Consider the following 21,974-nt stretch of genomic DNA (forward strand, 5'->3'; position numbering starts at 1 on the left):
CAAATGTCTGAGAACACAATTTCATTCATCAGAATGCCGTCTCTGCCGTTGAGGTGGAAAAGGAAGCAGCTTCACTGTATCTTCGTTTCGACTTTCGAAAGCCGTGTTACTTCGGAAGATAAAGTTGGTGAAAAAATAAGGAGGACTGAATGATCTGTCAGACCTAATTGTGTGTATAGTTGTTTTGCTTTTTGTAATTCAATATGCCTTGACATAATCGTTCTGGTGTCTTCTCAGCACTCCAGGCTCTGTGGTTCTCAAACGGATTATTAGTTTTGGATTTCGAGAATCTTCCTTTGCTTCTCTGATGTCCTGTTTTATGAATTATGGATATTCAGCTGTCTGATGGCTGCGGAATCGCCGGCAGCCATCTGTAAAAGACGTTTGATCTTTCACCTTGATTGGTTTGTGCAGTTACACATTTTTTGTCTGAAGACTCAGACATTTAATCAGTTTCTAGTGATGCATTTGGTCTTGATTTTGGTCTCTTTTGACGACGTTCTGATTCTTCCTTCTGCTTATAAATACCAAGAGCTTAATTTCTGCCTCTGGCAATTTCCTGTTTCTTGTAATTGTATTCTCGCGTGGCAAAGTTTTGCTTGTTTGCTCTTTAAATTCAGTTGAACATTTATGTTCTTCAGACAGAGCCGCAGTGTCGAGACTTTGATGTGGAATTCCTGTTAGTTATGTGCTACAGTGAATCTCATCTGCGGCTGCTTTGATTCGATTTCTCTTTGATGCCTTGCTCTGTCTTTCAGATGCTCTCTGCTACATTGTTTAAAATGACATGGCAAGGGCTTCATATGTGTCTTGCAAAGATAATCAGACATGAAACATAAGCCATATGAAGAGGTGCAGTGTGGTAGCATGCAGAACTTGTATCACTACAAAGGTTGTCTGTTCTATGTTCCATCGGGGTCTTTCATAAATTATTATGTGGTTATTTGATTAAATTATTAATATGTCTGTATGTTCATATGTTCCCATTATTGTTTTCTTTTTGTAAGTAGATTCATATTTAAATTCAATTATATAATATAGAATTTATATATGTATGATTTATATATTTAATTTCAGTTTTATATATTTATTAATTTTTATTAACATTTACATTTTTCTTTTTTTCCAGTTTTGTTTTATTTTTAGTGCTGTCAAATGACTAATCATGATTAATCAGAATATATATATATATATATATATTTATATTTATATTTTATATTTATATATTTATATTTATATATATTTATGTGAATATGTACGTGTATAAACTGACTAATAAATTAAATATAATAAATTATTATAAATTATATGGATGTAAATATATACATGTACATACATGTAAATATTTTCAAACACTAATCATGTAAACTACCATTTTTTTAATCCTGCATTTATTTAATCCAAAGTACAGCATAAACAGTAAGTATTTTTTTTTACGCATGTTTACTATTTTATATTTTAAAATATTTGAAAATGTCATTTATTCCTGTGATTTTAAAGCTGAATTTTTAGAAGCATTACTCCAGTCACATGATCCTTCAGAATATGTATGTATATATATATATATATATATATATACATATAAACTGACTCCAAGTTTGTGAATTATTGTCTACTGTATAATGTTACAAAAGCTTTTTATTTCAGATTATTTGCTGATGTTTGGATCTTTCTATTCATCAAAGAATACTTAAAAAACGCACTCAAATCTTTTAAATATTGATGATAATAATAATAATAATAAAAATGTTTATTGAACAGCAAATCAGCATATTAGAATGATTTCTGAAGGATCGTGTGACAGCAAAGACCGGAGTAATAACAGGAATAAATTACATTTTAAAATATATTCAAATAGAAAGCAGTTATTTTAAATACTAAAAATATTTCACAATAGTACTGCTTTTGCTTGTATTCTTATATACAGTGTTCTGCAATTCCCAGCTTTTTGTGCAGAATTGATTAGGTTTAGAACTTCAGAACAATTCCACAGTAGATTCTGCTGGGGATGTTTTATTCAGCTGCTTTAAAGCAGATTCTGTGTTTGCAGTACAGTTCTGAGTGAAGTTTGCTACATGACTGGACTTAAGGATGGATACTTCATTACTATTCCGCCTGCTCATCCCCTTCCCATCAGTCCTGCTGGCAGCCGCAATGTAGCATAGCGCACACCCGCTGACAGTTCTTCACACTGGGCTGCAGCTCACGGCAGCCTTGCACCCCTGCCCGAAGCCTCGCTCCAACCTCCTCCACACCACTAGCCACTTTAATAGCTCAGCTTGTTACCAAAACCAGCAGTTATCAATGTGTTCCTAGAGCTGGCAGTGATTCCACCCTGCTTTGATTTATTGTGTGTAAGCCGAGGGTAAAGGACGTTATGGTGTGTGTTTTATGATCATTGCTGACTTGGGTGCCATGTCATTGCTTGGTTACTGTCTGGGCACATTTGAGTTTTCTGCCATTTTAAAGAGTTGCTTATGACGGCTTATGTCCATAGGGTTTGTTCTGAGCAGTGGTGAAATCATACGCAATACCTCCGATTCATTTTACAACTGGAGCTATGGGAATTTCATCACCATGCTTTTCCACAGTCCACAGTCCACAGCTCAGTTTATATCTGATATTGGTTTGATTTACTGTAATTAATTCTTGATTTTCCATCTTGTGGGTGTCAAACATAAGTTATAAGCAGATAGTTTGAAAACCACTTGACATTTTGCTTTACGGTGCTTTAGAGTGATGTTTTAACTGCTATTTTAATCTACCATTCGTAAAGATTCAGGCCACATTCATATTTTTATATTTTTTATATTTATTATTTTTTTGCTCTGAATTACCAAACTCTACACTGCTTTCCACTGTAGTTTTAAAGGCAGTATGAAACTAGTTTCTAAATGTTTTCTAAATGAATATTGTAGATTTTACTGTGAACAATATAAGTTTATATAAGTATATATCGCAATAAATATTGTATCATGGACTCCATATTGTGATATTATTGTATTGTGAGATTTTAATTAGGGATGTTAACCGATGACCGTTTGACCGGTGGTTGACCGTATCAACGTTAACCGGTCAAAGTTGTCGGTAGTCGGTTAAAAAAAAAAGTGATATCTAAATTAGGCTATTATAGACAGTGGACTATACGCTACTACAGTTAGCCATCTCATTCCTCATCTTTTTGTGTTAAGTGAACAAATTATCCCTCACACTCAATTTTTCATAACTCGCCTGTTTGTACTTAATAAACCAATAAAAACATTTGGCGCGAGGTCACAGCGTTTGGGTTCGCGCGCTCACAAGGTTTGCGAAAAGTAAAGGCAACAGGCTAAAACACTCGAGGTTAGAGCGGCGTCTCTTCGGAGCTGTCATTTTCTTAAATGAGCCGTGGCAATGTTTCAGATGAGCTTCTAACCTAGACAAACGCCTTTATTTTCAAAGCGATCACCTTGTACCCAAACCATTTGAAACTAAGGAGCCATTTGTCCTACGATTACATACAACAAGCTCTTCGGCGCCGCGTTTGCGGGACTCATGTTTCGCGCTGTAGGGGATTTTAAAAAAGTGACGTGAGTGGCAGTGTGTGTGTGTGTGTGCGGGAGGCAGAGCGGCAGAGAGATGCGACAGAGTTGCGAAATTGCAGGCGCGGCTCGAAATGGCTGTTATTTCAAATAGCGTACCATATTTTAAACTAATCGGTTAACCGGTTTCAACCGGCTAATGAGGCTCGGTGGTCGGTCAAGAAATTTTTTAGTTTTCGCCATCCCTAATTTTAATATCATTACATCCCTAGTATGTATATATTTACATTTAGATATCATTTATATTATAAATAAATATAAATCTTATATATATATATATATATATATATATATATATACATTTTTCTTTAAATACATAAGTGCATTTGTATATCTTGCAACTGAGACTTTTTTCTCAGAATTGCAAGTATAAATCTCGCAATTCTGACTTTATAACACGTTATTATTTTTTAATCAGAATTGTGAGTTATAAACTCACAATTGTGAGAACATACCAGTTCTTTTTTTCCCTCAAAACTCAAAACTGCGAGTTTATATCTTACAGTTCTGAGAAAGAAGTCACAATTGCAAGATATAAACTCATATTTGCAAGCAAAAAGCCAGAATTGCGAGATAAACTAGCATTTGTGAGGAAAAAGTCAGAATTGCGAGTTTGTCACGCAATTTTGAGAAAAATATCAGAATTGTGAGTTAATATCTCGCAATCTCGCAATTCTGATTTTATAGCTCGAAATTACAAGTTTACATCTTACAATTCTGAGAAAAAGTTAGAATTTCGAAACATGTACTAAAATTTGTGAGGAAAAAGTCAGAATTGCGAGTTTGTCACGCAATTTTGAGAAAAAAGTCAGTTTTGTGAGTTAATATCTCGCAATTCTGATTTTATAGCTCGAAATTACAAGTTTACATCTTACAATTCTGAGAAAAAGTTAGAATTTCGAAACATGTACTAAAATTTGTGAGGAAAAAGTCAGAATTGCGAGTTTGTCATTTTGAGAAAAAAGTCAGTTTTGTGAGTTAATATCTCGCAATTCTGATTTTATAGCTCGAAATTACAAGTTTACATCTTACAATTCTGAGAAAAAGTAAGAATTGCGAGATATATACTAGAATTTGTGAGAAAAAAGTCAGAATTGTGAGTTTATATCACGTAATTCTGGCTTTATAGCTCAAAATTGTGAGTTTGTATCTCAGAATTCTGAGAAAAAAATTAAAATTTCCAGATATAAACTCATATTTACAAGCAAAAAGTCAGAATTGTGAGATAAATTAGCATTTGTGAGGAAAAAGTCAGAATTGCGAGTTTGTCACACAATTTTGAGAAAAAAGTCAGAATTGTGAGTTAATATCTCGCAATTCTGACCTCATAGCTCGAAACTGCAAGTACATCTTACGATTCTGAGAAAAAGTCAGAATTGCGAGATATATACTAGCATTTGTGAGAAAAAGGTCAGAATTGTGAGGTAAAAAGTTGCAATAACCTTCTTTCTATTATTATTCAGTGGTGTGCTTCCATACAAAAAAACTAGTAGTAGTCTACATTTAAAAAAAAAAAAAAAACTCAAGTTCCATTTCACTTCCATTTCATCACATCTATTAATTAATTGTGGCTTCTCTGAGCCTTGATGTTGTGGCTGTATATCCATGCCACTTCTTGTTTTTCAGTCAATAGGCAGGAAAGATACCAATTAATGTGTTATATAAAAGACATAATTCTAATCAGAGTCATCTCCAGAGAGAGATTCAGCATCAATCTCCTCAAAAGCTCTTTCAGAGCGGGAAACGATCCAGAATGAAATTGTGTTGACTCCAGTGAGAGGGGAGCTTGGGAGCTGACAAGAAGGATTCAGGGTAAATTATGTAGCAGCGATTATTTCCATCTTCAGACCATGTTAGGTTGAACAAAAGCTGGGGAACTTCAGGTTAAATATCTGAACTGTTCTAAGGATTATGCAAGGATTTGTACGAATCGTCTCCTTAGTGGGAAATTGGCTATATGCCGAGTCTGCACCTTTATGAATAGAACGCTATTACAAAGAGAGCGTTTCTCCAAGCCGCTGCTTTATTTAGAAATATGGTTAGCAGTTAATATCCCAGCATGTGCTATGTACCTCTCCAGGTGTCAGTAATGGAAGAGTGCATATGAGTTCATTTTGCTTTAATGACAGCACTTGAGCTGCACAAGCTCCACAAGGTAGTTGATGATCATGTTCTTCAGCATGATTTGAGAATGAGCCAAAAAGCATCTTGAGCTTCAGTGGAAGCAAAAACATCTGACAGTTTATTCAACGTAGTTTACATGATAAATACCACAGATAACCTAGAAATAGCACAGTCTTAATTCTTTTAAATTCTGTCATTAATTACTCACCCTCATGTCATTCCAAAACTACAAGACCACAAATTAAGATATTTTTTATGAAATCCAAGAGCTTTCTGATCCTGCATAGACATCAACGCAACTGACACGTTCAAGGCCCAGAAAAGTAGTAAGGACATCGTTAAAATAGTCCATGTGACAACACTGGTTCAACCTTAATTTTATAAAGATATAAGAATACTGTAATGTGCAAAGAAAACAAAAATAATGATTCAATAATTTATTCTCTTCCATGTCACTCTTCGACACACGTTCAGGAGAGTACCACGACGGATACACACAAAACATATTCTTATAGCTTCATAAAATTACAGTTAAACCAGTGAGTAATTATTGACGGAATTGGTATTTTTGGGTTATGATATATTTCAAATGTTGCTATTGTTATGTTTAAACAATAAAACACATTAGTAATGTAGTATTCAAATTAATATTTAATGTTGTATTTTAGTTTTGTCTGGACTGTGATGATGTGCACTTGTCTGTTGGAAAAGGAAATGACAGTGGTTTCTCTAAGAACAAGGTTTCTTTTGAAAGATCATAATTGAGTTTATTTGTGACATTTGTGCTCAAGGCTGATAGTGCCATAGTGGGTTTGAGAGACTGAGGTACTGTTGTCTCTATCGCTAAAGGTGATTGTAAATCTCTCTCTCTCGCTTTCTCACTCAATGTCTCTCTCTCACATCCTGTGAAGTGTAAAATATATCTCTGTGAGAGAGATAAAGCTCTTGTATTAACGTTCTTTGCTGAACTGGAGAGTATTTACCATACAGCCTATATATCACTGGCCAGATACATCAAACCTCAGAGGGAGGTGGGAGTGGGAGAAAGGGGGGCTGAATAATTCCTTCTCTCCCCCGCTCTTTTTCTATCATGATTAATTACGGTGAGCTGAGCCTGACCAGCTCATTTATTGATTGGCTTTAATGCCTGATCCCACGGGATCGTAGCTAAGCCGAGAGGAGGCTCGGTTCTCCGTCTTTTTTCTCTCTCGTTCTTATTTGATCAGTCATCTTTATTTTATTTCGCTCTATCTGGTTAGTTTGTGTATATGTGTGTACATGTGTACATGTTGTGAGATAAAAGGTTGGCGCATTTCTTATCCGTGTGATTATAGCTACTGATGTTACATTTCGAAAAGTGTTTCTGGCGGCACAGTTTCCAAATAAGAAATCACTGTCCAATTGACACTGAGGACAACTGAGAGACTCAAATGCAACTATTATAAAAGGTTCAAACGCTCACTGATGCTCCAGAAGGACAAAATTATGCATTAGGGGCTGGGGGTGAAAACTTTTGAACAAAATTAGGACATTTACATGTTTCTTATTTTTCATTTAGTACTGCCCTTTAGAAGCTACAAAAGCTACTTGCATGTTTCCCAGAAGACAAAATAAGGTCAATTTAGCCTAATCTTCAAATTCAAAAGTTTTCACCCCCTGGCTCTTAATGCATTGTGTTTTCCTCTGAAGCATCAGTGACCATTTGAAGCTTCTGTAATAGTTGCATATGAGTCCCTCAATTGTCCTCAGTGTGAAAAGATGAATCTCAAAATCATACAGTTATTATTGAAAAGGGTTCAAATACACAGAAAAGCTGAAAAACCAAATAATCTGTGGGACCTGAAGGATTTTCCTGATGAACAGCAGGCAGTTTAACTGTTCAGGACAAACAAGGGACTCGTGCCCTGGTGAAAAAAACAGCATATGCTGGTAGGTATGTTTTGATGATGGGATGCTGGTTTAAGCTGGTCCTTAGCTGGTTTATGCTGGTCATGTTGCTGGTCAAGGACCAGCATAAACCAGCAAAGGACCAGCTTAAACCAGCATCAAAACATACCTACCAGCATATGCTGTTTTTTCACCAGGGTGAACAACTATTACTAAACAAAAAAACAAAGCTGTGGATCATTCAGGTAACAGCACAATATTAAGAATCAAGCGTATGTGAACTTTTGAACAGTCATTTTTATAAATTCAACTATTATTTTCTCTTGTGGACTATATGTAAATGTATTCTATGTGAAATATCTTATCCAGGTCAGTACTAAATAAAAAATAACTTGCATTTTATATGATTCCTCTTATTTTGGTAAAATAATTAACATTTTGCAGATTGTGTTCCAACTGCACGTACATATAATATATACACATCAGTTGATACTTTTTGGGGCTGAACTGAGAGTTTCTTTCTCTCTCTCTATTTCGCTAGATGACATCCACAGCTGTGCCCAGAGCAGCGTTTATGCAGTGTGTGCGTTGGTGTGCTTGGAGTCTGTTTTCGGCTCCTGAGGGTCCCGGAGAGAATGTGTGCCTCAACTTGCAGGGCGGTGCTCTCCCCAACCCTTGGGGTGTCATGGTCTACTCTGCAAGCACACAGCAGGTAATGATTGAACACATGCAAACACACACTGGAATAATAATAATATCACACAATGTGCCACTCCCATGCAGGCTGTTTTAGAGTCCTTATGCAATGCCTCTAATCAGAAGGTTGCAATTAAATTAATGGTGGCAGACTAATTATGTAATTATACATTAAGAGCATAGTGCTAAAAGAAATCTGACTCTATTGTGGCATAAATGGCACTGATTAAGAAGGAAGACAAAATAAGAGCAGGTGGGTTATATCACTCATAAGGACCACATGTGTGGAAACTCATACAAGTCTTACAAGAGGTCGTCAATTTAAGACTTTATTTTCCCCCACAAATCATATTTTTATTTGTTTATTTTGCATTTTTGTTGTAGAATAAACATTTATTGTAGTATATATAGTTTGGGGTCGGTTGGTAGTAATTTATTTCTTTATCACAAATAATCTTACAATTTTAAATAACTACTCTATTTTAAAAGGATAGTTCACCCATAAATGAAAATTCTGTCATTAATTACTCACCATTATGTTGTTTCGAACCTGTAAGACCTTCGTTCATCTTTGGAACACAAATTATGATATTTTTGATGAAATCTGAGATTTTTCTGACCCTGAATTGACAACAATGCAACTACCATTTTCAAGGCCCAGAAAGGTAGTTAGGACATCATTAAAATAGTCCAAGTGACCTCACTGGTTCAGCTACGAGAATACTTTTTGTCCGCAAAGAAAGCAAAAATAACTTTCATATATTTTAATATATTTTAAAAGGTAAATGATCAAATCAGTTCATCATTGCTGAATGAATTATTAATTTCCTTTTTTTTTTTTTTTTTTTTTTTTGACCCCAAGCTTTTGAACAGTAGTGTATATTGGCCATTCTACAAAATTAGTTGGAAGCTTCTTTGTCTTTTTCCACCAATTTTGTATGTAAGTTATAATATAAAAAATATTAAAATATAATACTCAAGGTGCACATTTCTAATAATTGTGCAGTTAATTCTCATATTATATTTTCAGAAAGTATTGGAATATTTGTCCCCTCCCTAATTTTTTTTACTACCGAAACACAGTAATATATTATTTCGTAAGAAGGTTATATTGACCTATATATATATATATATTTCTACTTACAGAGGTAAATCAGTAATTACAATTATAACAATATTTCAAGTGTGGTTTATGAGATTTGTTGTATTTTAAATCCAATTATTCTTTGTATAAGGGAAAAACTTGATCAAACAGATTTCAGGGTTCGTTAGTTTGAATATACAATGAACCAAACACTTTCATAACTTCTTAGTTGATAGTTCTGTATACGTTATTTTTGACAAAACATCCCATGTTTTGGTCGTGACCCCACCTTTTCGGTAGTGACAGTAATGAATTATAACCCACACACTAAAACACTACTAAAACATACTAAAATACAAAAGGTTTGCATAACTGTACTAAAATTTAGTTTATTTCCCCCAAATAAAGGATTATGTGTTTTCTTTTGTCACTACCGAAACAATGATGACATGTTTCGGTCGTGACTGTTACGGTAGTGACAGTTTTATGGGATGACACCCAAAAAACAAAGATGTCAGTACCGAAACTTCACCAAATGTTTTTCGGTAGTGACATTTTTCAAAACTTTTGAACTTAGCTCAAAGATGCTAATCAGCACATGGTTAGCTAGCACAGTTCGCAGCAGTTGTGCACATATAAAAACTAAATGTTATGCAGTAACTCCCAAAACAGCGTGTTTAATTATAGAAAAACAGTGTTTAAAGTTACACACAAATTTTTCATACTTTTGAACACATTTTCCTCAAAATGATGGGGCCATGTAGAGAGTGACACGTGTATATATATTTCCTGATCATAAATGTAGGGGTGTGAAACTCAGTCTCAGCCAAAAGACTAAAACATACAGTGTTTCTGTAGTAACTTGAAAATGTGGGATATAATTTACAAAGAAAATATAAAATAAGTGTTTTATTTTGTTGTTGTTTTTTTGAACTTTGCTTTTCTAAAAGACCAAAAAGACATTTTTAAAATCAACAATGGAAAAAAAAAAAAAAAAAAAAAAAAAAAAAAAAAGTAAATCAATATAATTTTCAAAAGTTGAAATTTAGGGGTTAGGGTTCGGGAAAGCCACCTCCCAATTTCAAGTACCCACTAAATGACGATTATATACGGTATATATATTAAGCTTACTGATATTTTAAATATTATTGTGGGTTTCAATAGATAAAAAAAAGATCTTAGTAAACATCTAAGATTTGAATTCTTAAATGCTTTTAAATGTGTTTTTTTGGCTGTGGGACATAAGTTTGCACCAATTATTTAACATATGTTTGTTTAAGTAATTTATTGCAGATCTGTTGAAGTCATTTGCATCTGCATGCCAAACTTCCTCTTGCTGTAATGCTTCAGCATCACGCAGATTGTTTATTTTATTCGGTTATGAGCTGAAAGAGAAGCCAAACACAGTAAAAGTGTGACGAAACGTGCCAAGCAGAAAATGCTGTGTGATTGCGCTGAAAGGTGCAATTTGGTTGGCTTTTCTTGATGCATTCGGCTCTTTTACTCTGTGAACAATAGAGGAAAAACCAATATATTTAGCTGTAATAAAAAAAGAAAACCTTGTTGAAAAGTTGTTTTAGATTCCAAATAAAGCATTAATCCAGAACTGATTATCCATTTCAAATGATGCTAAAAGAAGACCAGCATATGCAACACAATATGATCGTAAATGCATGCTGAATGAAACGTCTGAACATGTGCATTGTAATGTTTACACATCCTTTTGATTCATTCACAGGAGGTAATTTATTCCCAATCTTACCTGGGCGTTTTAAAATTCCCAGTTATTATTGTACATTACACAGTAATTATACTAATCTTAAAATGGCGTATTATGTCAAAAAAAATTTGCAGACAGCTGAGACCCACTAGACCCCGACAACTGGATTTTAACGTGCGGCTCATTTCCGCACTCGCGCCATTGATCTAATCAGTCCGGAACAACATTATTACATGATGTTCTTTATTAGCTGACAGTAACCCAGGCATCCTCTTTGTACAAAGTCTCCCCTCATTCTTAAACATTTCCTAGTCGAGAGCCAGTTTAACAGGAACATCTCAACAAAGTGTCCAAATTGTCCTCATTGAGACCAACCGTTAGAACCATCATTACTTTCACTAGCCTGTTATCCGTCTCCTCTATTGTACTGATGTCATATTAAAGTCGATTAACATGATTGGGAAATTGTGGGCTACGGTTCCTGTGGCTCTTTCACCATGGCAACTTTCCCAGGCCGTCGTTGCACTAAATGCTTCATCAGTGCTGATGAATAACTTTAGATTGAATTTGTGAGGATTTCACACTCTAGAGTTCACAACACCTGCTTGTTTGGGTTTGTGTGAAAGTATGACGACCAATTACGATGAGCTGAGGGTTTTGTCTATGGTATTTAAAGGTGAAGTGTGTGGTTTCCACTCATCTGCTATTGGTCAGACAAACATATAGTCCCACTTCCAAACTTACTTCATTGGTTGAGGCAGTTTTGCTATGATAGGGTGAGTTGGAAGCAATGTTAAACTTTTTGGGAAAATCAATCTTCAGATGGCTTATTTTTAGTTGGTATAGAAGTATTTAAATAGCGAAAAATGACACACTTTGGCTTTAATTAGGGATGAAAAAGAAATTGAAATGTTAAAAGTAGACAAAACGAGGTTGAGCAGTTGAGGCAAATAACACAAAGTACTCAACATCCGGTAAACATTCATGAATACAGTCCCTTGAAAGAAAGTTTTGCAATTTTCTCACAGACAAATTCGGGGAAATGTGTCATCAAGTTCAAGTTTTCATCTAGCGCGGAAGGAGCTTCGTGCAGCACGGCATTAAAAGTGAGCCACAGGGAAACGTCGCCACCTAAGAAGTTACTTTCAGCATCCCAAGGTGAGTCAGGGTTTATTGTTGTTTTTCTCCTCGGATGTGAGACCTTTCATTTGCGCCTTGTGCAGATTTACAAGGTTGCAATGCTCCACCCAGAGAGATAATCAAAGAGTCGACAGAAATTAAACACCACTCCCAGTAGAAGGTCTGTCTTCAGTGCTGCTACATTTCCAGTGAATTGTCTTGCATTAGTCACTGAAATACAGCCGTTTTAAAGTCTTTTACAAGAATATGCTTAATCTTTTTACTGACTATTGTATGGGAAACTCAGAAGTATCTTCAGTAGGATTCTTTATTGAGAGGTGCTATTTGACGCTGCAACCATCAAAGTCCTGACTAGGGATCTGTTCATTGTGTGTAGTGACAAAGCACCTGGGAGATAAACTTTGCTTAACAGAATCATTCATCTGATTTAATGCAAAATACAAAGTACTTCACCTTCGTTTCTTAAATTTGTAATTCCAATGTGCAATATAAATAGGCATCTAAAGTTCAGGGTTACAGTGCTTTGGAGTATCACACCTGTCAATCTCATGGTGTGCAAACCAGTTTGTTTTGCTGGCTTTTTTAAAGGATTAGTTCACTTCCAGATTAAAAAAGTCATAATAATTTGAAAAGAAATCAAAAAGAAATTATAATTTTTCATATTTTTTCTCCATGTAGTAGACTTCAATGGGTGCAGTTTGGACCTTCAACTCTTTGATCCCCATTGAAGTCCACAATATGGAGAAAAATGCTAGAATGTTTTCCTCAAAAACCTTAAATTCTTTTCGACTTAAAAAAGAAAGACATTAACATCTTGGATGACATTGGGGTGAGAAAATTATCATGAATTAACAATAGGAAGATCTCCCAAAAGTTCTTAAAGTCAGATTCTTATTCTTTATCAAAAGTGACAGCAAAGTCATTTATAAAGTTATGAAAGTTTTCTATTCAAAATAATTTTTTGAACTTTCTATTCATAAAAAAATCTTGAAAAAACAAACGTGTCATGGTTACCACAAAAATATTTTCAGCATTGTGAGATCATTCAAGCAATGGCTGCTAAAAATGCCTTCACAGGAGTAAATTACAAATATCTACCTTTTTCTGAACACAGACCTCTTGCCTGAGCAGTGCTTTACATTTCCGGTCTCTGGTGTCGAAAGTCAGGAGTCAAATTAACATATTTTCTGAGCAGATAATATAACGTTAAACCTGTGCACATTTTTATATGTAGTTATATTGAAAAAGTTTCAATTCAGTCAAACGTTTTTACCACGGTTTAACATTGATTTCTGTGTAGACCGGAACACAAAATCACACAAACGTAAGTTAGAATCCTTTTGGGTTAGAAAGTCAAGTCAAGCTTTATTGTCATTCAGCTACATGTGTGGACATACAGTGGAACGAAATGTTATGTCTCGCAGGACCACGGTGCTACGTAAATAAACATAAATATAAACATACATACACTAGACGCAGGAACAATTTTTTAAACCTATACATAGCTAACTTACTGAAAGCGGTAATCTAACTATACATATACTATAAATAATTGACTATACATACACATATCCTAAGACAAACTATACAAGTACTTTACATAATAACTGTTCATGATAATATGCAGAAGAGGCATTTAAGGTTAAGAAGCAAATAGTGCAGTTTGATTTGTGGTGCACTGACAAGTAAACATTTTCTAAGTCCTTAATTAAGTACTTCATGGCGTCACTCACTGGTTGCTCAGGAAAAAGGTGAATATTAAAATAGAAAACAGTTGTTGTTTTTAATTGTAAAATTTTTTTTATAAAACGGATAGTTCCGGTTCTTGATTTTGATTGGTTGAGCTGCATTAAAAGCTGTATTACTCCATCATCATACACCTTTGTTTTGCTTAGCAGCCACTTTGTTGCAACTACATTGTTTGGCAGAAGAATAATGTTTTTGTTAATATCATTACACTTTATTCGCACACTTTTAATTCTGTTTTAGTTTGTGAAACCTTACTATGCATATGGAATAACCATTTTATAAAACCGGTAAGCCCCATGAAATCGTGGTTTACAGTGAATTTATAACAGCTGTCAGCACCGATAGCCTTGTGGGCAGCACGCTGACATACAGCGCCATTGCGCTCCGGGCATCCCGTGTTCGAATCCACTTTGTTACAACGACAACTGTTTCAGAGGAACTACATTGTGTGGTGGAAGTATAAAGCAATATGCCCCAAGAAGCTTCATGTCATGCCAAACAATGCCCCTTAGCTGTTATAAATTTACTGTAAACCACGGCTTCATGGGTCTTATTGCTTTTATATAACGGTTATTCCATGTAAGTATTCCATGCGTATTCCATGTGAGTGACAGCTTTTAATGATTTTAAAGGTTTGTAAATGAGATATTGATTTAATACAACAGTTAAATAAACAAGAAGTTAATATTAAGTGACTTACATTTTCTGACTATAACACTATATTGCCTGATTTTGCTCTATTTTTTCATCAAAAATAGTATGAAACAAGTCACAACTGAGACACTGCTCATCTCCATTTTTAATTTATAAATGAACCTGCATTTTTAAACAAATCTAGTGAGCCAATGATTCAATTTTCTATTCATAAAGACAGTCACTTGCTTTTTTCCTGAATGAATTAGCCGTTCGAAACGAATCAAATGAATGATATGATTCAGTAATGAAATCCGTGGCTTGCAGCCACCTACTGGCAGATTTAGTTTCGTTTTTTAAAGCATCTTTTCAGTTATTTAAATAATTTTCTGTATTCAAAATTTTATATTTAAAACATTAATATCAACATGAATTTATGGATTTGATTTCACTCACGCCACCTCTGAGCCTCATTAAATGTATGAAAATACACCTACAAGCCACTTTTTTGTTCTTTTTTGCCACCTCTGTAGTACAAATTAATTTTGTTAATTAATTTGTTAATTAATTTGGTTAATTTAACTGATTTCATTTGATTGGTAACTTGGCTTGGTAATGTCTTATTCTGTTGTTTTAATTAGAAGTTTTAAAAAGCTTAAAAAATATAATAAAAAAAAAAATGACATAAAAGATGACATACTTTTAATGAAGTTAGAAAAATGCCATTACACAAGGTAAAAACTAAATTCCCCTGTAAATCATTTGAAGGAGTCAAATCTCACCTCGTAATGGTTAAGGCTCATTTTTGTTCAAATGTTTTTATTATTGATTAAAAGGGTTTTATTATAAAATTTTGACTCTGCTCCTAATTTTTTTAAGTTAGGAGCACAAGTGCTCCTAAATATGAAAAATAAGCATAGAGCCCTGCATATTTGAATACATCTTATTCAGCCTTTTTGTCCTTGGCTGTTAAAGTTGTCAAGTATTATGTACTGTTTTCCCATAGCCAGAATTATTACTCATTAATTTGACATTTTTGTTATAAATTGTTGTGGATTTCATCCTGAATAGTTTGGGAATAGAATTGTCATGCCCAAATGAATCACCCCCTAATATGTTGGGGGGAAATAATTACAAAATTAATTACTACTAATAACTTCTCCGTCACAATCTCTGCCTTCCAATTAAAAGGGAGTTTTTGCATATCTCACATATCACAGTTTCAGATAGAGATCAGCTCCTGGTGGGTGGGATATGTTTGGAGGTTGGGGGTCTGACCCACCAGCATGACATCTGCAGTGCTGTGCGGGTAAAATGTGCTCCGGTCAATTTAAATGTCTCAGTTTTTGCCAAGTCATATAGTCAGGGGCAGAATGAAAGAAGACAGTAGCATATGCTCGCTGTCTTCTTCTTTCACTCTTGCTTCTTTTAACTCCTCCTCACTTGAGCTCTACCTTCTTGGGCAAAGAGGGATGAAGCTTCTGGCCTGAGGGCCAGGCACTCAGCCAAGTCTATAATTTCTTTCTCTCTCTCTTTTCTAAAGTATGGACTCCCAACATGCATGAATCTTCAAACACCTTACCATCTTTCTATTGCTACCTATGTGTCTGAGATCTCTTCATAAATATTGACATAACCTACAGCTTGGCAGTGTTTTAATACTATTCAGGTGGCTTATTCATAGTTGTCTTTGCATATTAATCTGGTATTTTGATATAAAAATCTCTTCACAGCATAAACATGCATTGTTTTGATGTGTGCTAACTGTCAAAGAGCCAGAGAGCGGAACAGAAGAGTGCAAAACACAGGCAGCGATGATCAGAATGTGTTCATTTCTCTCTTTGATGTTGGTTATTCTGTCTACTACCGATGAACGCTGATCAAACGCAGAAAGATCGCCTGAGATTCTGCCCTTTAGCCAATCGTGCACAGTATTTACAAATGCATGATTTAGAATGAATGCATAGTCCTGAGAACACCCATGCGTGTTTATGAGGGCCGTTTTCGAAGTGCACATGTCAGCGGTTCGATTAGCCCGTGTGAATCGCCGCCGACGTGGCAGCCTGTCCGTCCGCATTATGCAGGAAGTCAATCAGGAGTTGATTGGCTCTGTCTCCGGAGATCTCATTTCTGTCTAAATGCTTGGAAGTAGCTGACGCTGCCGATCAAACTGTAAATATGGGTGTATCTTTTTCGTTTTTTTTTTTTTTTTAAGTTCAGCATTTGATTTGTGATTTCTGAGTGTAGTTCGCTGTCAGAAAGAAAACGAGATGTGAGGTAATTGGTCATCGCTTGTCTTTCCGTCTATTGTTCTGTCAGATCAGGATTAATGAGAAGAAATGTATTGCATTTTGGAGTTTCTCCAAAAAAACTCCCCAAATTTGATTAAAAAGGTGAGAGTGAAAGTTACACATGCAGGAATAAGAGGGCGCGAAGAAAGGAGAGGAAGTGTAAATGAGAGGGAGGGTGTAAGACAGTCAGAAAGTGTGTGAGAGAAAGAGAGAGGAAGTGTGTTGGATGGGGTGATGAGTTCACACATGCAGCAGAAACAGATTGAGCATCAGACGGAAGCATTACTGAGAGACATGTTGTCACCCAACAGTGTGGTCACCTTCACTCAGCAAGGAAACCAAGCCACCACACACGCTGACACATCTCTGGATGTTCTCCGTGACAGTTCCAGGACAGCAACTGTGCCTGATGTGCAATCATGTATAGAGGATGCTATTTTAGTGTCGTTTGGAGAGTGCATGGAATTAATTTTAGAATATACGAAGCATTTAATAGCTAGCTTCCATACTAGTGTCTGGGCTTTATGGATTTGATTTGGAATACACTCCTGTTTAAATGTTTGGAGTCATATGCACTGCTGTTCAAAAGTTTGAGATCAGGAAGATTTTTAAGAAAGTCTCTTATGCTAATCAAAGTTACAATTATTTGATCAAAAATACAGAAAAAAGTAATATTATGAAATTGCAATTTAAAATAAAAGTTTTGTATTGTAATATACTTGATTTATTTATTTAGCAGTCTTCAGTGTCACACAGTCCTTCAGAAATCATTTGAATATGCTAATTTATTATCAATGTTGGAAACAGTTGTGCTGCTTAATATTTTTTTGGAACCTGTGATACTTTTTTTCAGGATACTTTGATGAATAAAAAGTTTAAAAGAACAGCATTTATTCAAAATAGACATCTTTTCTAACAAGATAAGTCTTTACTATTAATTGATTTTTTAAATCAATTAAACACATTTTTAATTTATTTAAAAAAAAGAAAAAATTTACTGACCCCAAACTTGAACGGTTGTGTACTGTATATTGTTACAAAAGATTTCTATTTTAAATAAATGCTGTTCTTTCTAACGTTTTATTAATCTTAGGAAGTATCACTGCTTCCATAAATGAATAAATAAAATAAATAAAATAAGCAGAAAAAAATAAATAAGCAGAACAACTGTTACCAACAATAATAATAAATCAGTATAATAGAATTATTTCTGAAGGATCATGTGACACTGAAGACTGGAGTAATGATACTGAAAATTCAGCTTTGCATCACAGTTTCTATTTTAAATTATTTTAAAATAAAAAAATACTATCAATATTTATTTTAGCAATATTTAATCAAATAAATGAAGCCTTGATGAGCAGAAAAGACTGTAACTTTTGAACAGCAGTGTATATATTTTTTATATACTTACAGTGGATATACTTTTATTCAGCAAGGATGCATTCAGTTGATCAAAAGTGACAGTAAAGACATTTATAAAGCTACGAAAGTGTTTTTATTTCAAATAAATGCTGTTCTTTTAATCTATTTATTCAGCAAATAAATAAATAAATAATCCTGGGAAAAATGTATCATTGTTTCCATAAAAATATTAAGCAGCAAAGTAGTTTTTAGAATTGATAAGAAGAAAAGTTTCTTGAGTGGCAAATTAGCATATTAGAATGATTTCTGAAGGATCATGTGATAGTGAAGACTGGAGGAATGATGCTGAAAGTCAGCTTTGCAATCACTAGAATCAATTACATTTAAAAGTATATCAAAATGGAAAATGGTTATCATAAATTGTAAAAATATTTCATTTTTTACTCGTTTTCTTCTTTCAAAAATCTTACCAACCCCAAACTTTTGAACAGTAGTAAAGGTGGCAAGTTGCAGATGTACTGTAATGTACAGTTTAAATTAGGTTTTTTTTTTTTTTTTTTTTTTTTTTTTTTTTTTTTTAATGTTAAATGTTTTGATGCTTTTGTAACGTTATTATGTAATGTTAAAATAATTTCATCTTTCTGAGCCTAAGGGACAGTTTTACTGACTAACATCACAATTATATAGCTCATTTAAAAACAACACGTTAGCCAAATCTAGGATTATAAAACCGAGCATAAAATAAATAGAAAATTATATAAAATTAAGTACAGTACAGTCAAACAAACATGTCATTCCAATATTTGATGCCCTTTAAATGAGCTTCAAAATATTCAATTTAAGCACCCTTGGAGTCAAGCAGGTTAATTAGAGTCTTTTGTCACATCCATCTGATTATCAGACAGATAAATCATTAATGTTCCCTTCACAAACTCAAAAAAAAAAAAAAAAAAAAAAAAAAAAAAAATCACCAGGCAGGTTTGATATCTGTTGTTCCAGACAGGGAGGTGAAAAACCAGCTGACAAAGCACACCAGGGTGGCTGAGAGGATGTTCTCCTTAAATAAAAATCCATCCAGAACATTTACTCAGTCAGGGTTTTGGGAAGTCACAATAGCCTGAAGCGCAAACCCCCTCAGGCCCGTTAACCAGGGGTTTTACACTTAATGGATGGACATATCAAGGGCCTGACATTCAATAAAAACCCAGAACATTACAGAGCAACTCCTTGTAGCCCCTAAAGCAGATATGGACATTTTTAGTTTTGGCTTCACTCCTAATTCTAAGGAAGAATTGATTAATGTACACTTATTTGTTCTCCCATGTCCCATAAGCACAGATGGTTTAGCACATTCTGTTAGAGTTACATCACTTCTGTTGGTGTCAAATCCCAAGCGCCCAATTTCAGACTCTCACAGGATTTCACACTTGTCAGCCGCTTATCTTATAAAAATCAGTTACCGAAAACAAGAGTGAGTCATAAAAAGTGTCTGGTTTAACATAAGGCAGCTTATGGCCTTCTCATCCAAGCATCTGGTAATTGTGTTTAGAGAGGTTTAGATCAGATAAAGGAGCACAAATGCGCAGCATTCGTTGAAAATGAGAATCTGTCATTCGGTTTCCTCATACTTGGCCCTGTTTACACCCACAGTTAAACATCCGTCTTGGGTGATCTGATCACAGGTGGCCAGAAAAGAAGATTGTCAGTTATGCCTGGCAACTCAACCTCATGTTGTTCCAAACCTGTAAGACCTTCATTCATCTTCGGAACACAAATTAAGATCCAAGAGCTTTCTGACTCTGCATTGACAGCAGTGCAACTGACACATTCATGGCCTAAAAAGGTAGTAAGTGGTCATACGCATTTTAAATCTTATTTAAATGATCAGATTGCACAATTCCCTGTATCCCTTTTAGAGGCTGATGTTAATTCTGGGTATAAACCGGGTCTCTGTGTGAGGTCATTTGTAGTGGCATATAGAGCTGACCTCATTATCTGACCGAGGGAATGATGTTCTGTTCACTGTGACTTTAACCTCATCTCTCGCCCAGTCCAGGCCCTTTGTACCGCTGCCAGGCTTACGTGACAAATGTGATTCATTCGGTGGGTCGTTCAGGCTGTCTTTACACCATGAATGCAAATGAGTATTGGCCAGGTAGCCTAAAGCCCTGTCACAAATGCCACCCAGATCCTTAGCAGTCCTCAGAGTCCACATTTCGATGACGTAATCTTGTGTAAACTGGAATAATAATTTGCTGTGAACTTGTGGACTTCAATGACAAATGAATGCACAGCCATTGTCATTACACGCTAAAACTCTTCTACTCTCTCCGGCAACAGGTTCAGAACAAATGTTTAGAACAAATTTCAGAAAATGTAATAAGACATAAAAAAAACGACTTCTGTGACCTAGTCCTAGGATTTTCACTCAATCTGGGAAAAAAAACACTGCAGTACAGGTCAGTAATTTAAAAAAATATTAAAATTTACCCTTTGGGAAGGGGTTGTATAGAAAAGGGGCCATCGAAATATACCCAAAAGCCTATAAAGCCTAAATGAAAAACTCAAAACCTGACAAAACCTGGTGAGCATATGCGACAGGAGATTTTATACAAGCATGCAAAATTTTAGGGAGATCGGACCACAGCTGCCGCTGTAACAGTATTTGACAGTTTAACTCAACGTATGCTATTATTTAGCTCAATTAGAAGCCTGTTGTGAAGGTGATACTTCAGTTCAAACAGTTGAGGAGGAAGTGAGTGTTTAAAGTGCTCTAATTTTTATTTTATTTACTTGACTTTCAGACGAACGCATCTTGGAGCCGACGGCTTCCACGCTGCAGTCTCCACGCGGCCCAGCGGTAAGTCACTTGAAATCATCACACGCTAAAACTCTCCTGCTCTCTCCCAGGGTGCAGTTTTTTCAGTGTCACCAGAATGGCAGCAGTTGCTGTATCCTGACTGTGATGTTGTAATGTCTCTGAAAATCCGCCCTGGACAGAATCAGAGAGGCCTTATCGCCATGTTCTGCTGACCCGGTGCAGGTTTCTGTGAGTTTCGGCAGCATTGCACCATGAAAGCACCATGAAGTCTCAGGGAGGTTTGCAAACTGAAGAAAGAGGTATTGAAGGCCAGAATGGAGAATGTACCACTATTCTTCAGAAAGAACACTGTGTTCAGTTTCACTTCTTACAGAGACTCAAGAGGCTCACAACATCTGTTCAAATGCTGATGTATGAGGTGTATGAATATACCAAGAAAACATTTTTGGTCTGTTCATTTTAAAGCAGGACTGTTCAGTCCTGCCTTTTGAATGGTCAGCGACCCGCAGACTTTGATTTCAGACTGCCAAAAACACACTTTTCCAGTGTGTTTAAATTAGGACTGGAGTTAAACTCTACAGGACAGCGGCCTTCCAGGAGCAGGACTGGACACCCCTGATTTTAAAAGAAAAGGTTTTAGGGGTTTAAGCATGTAGATTTGAAACCCTATTGTAATTGTTGGAGTGGCCAATGATCAGCAATCTCTACGTAAAACTGATCGGCCAGACCAAACAATAATTCGTGGAGACTTGAAACTTTGAGGGATGGTAGTACTCACACCATCTACAAGGTCAACAAGGCTCCCCCCAGTCGGCCTGACGGGGGCGCTACAGCGATCAAAAGTATGAAATCGCTCATAACTCCCAAGTGTCATATGTCGTTG

The 21,974-nt window shown here is 35.3% G+C and overlaps 1 protein-coding gene across 3 annotated transcripts in view; it reads left to right on the forward strand.

Moving 5' to 3' along the window:
- LOC127169804 (nephrocystin-4) overlaps window positions 1-21,974 on the forward strand; it is a 229,647-nt gene that overhangs the window by 131,224 nt on the left and 76,449 nt on the right. For all 3 annotated transcript variants that reach the window (XM_051117429.1, XM_051117427.1, XM_051117428.1), the window contains 3 exons: window positions 8,134-8,304; window positions 12,121-12,250; window positions 21,075-21,130. In XM_051117429.1, the coding sequence (XP_050973386.1) occupies window positions 8,134-8,304; window positions 12,121-12,250; window positions 21,075-21,130 (357 nt within the window). The remainder of the gene's footprint in view (window positions 1-8,133; window positions 8,305-12,120; window positions 12,251-21,074; window positions 21,131-21,974) is intronic.

The sequence above is a fragment of the Labeo rohita genome, chromosome 8 (genome assembly GCF_022985175.1).
Source record: "Labeo rohita strain BAU-BD-2019 chromosome 8, IGBB_LRoh.1.0, whole genome shotgun sequence".
Classification (NCBI taxonomy): Eukaryota; Metazoa; Chordata; class Actinopteri; order Cypriniformes; family Cyprinidae; genus Labeo; species Labeo rohita.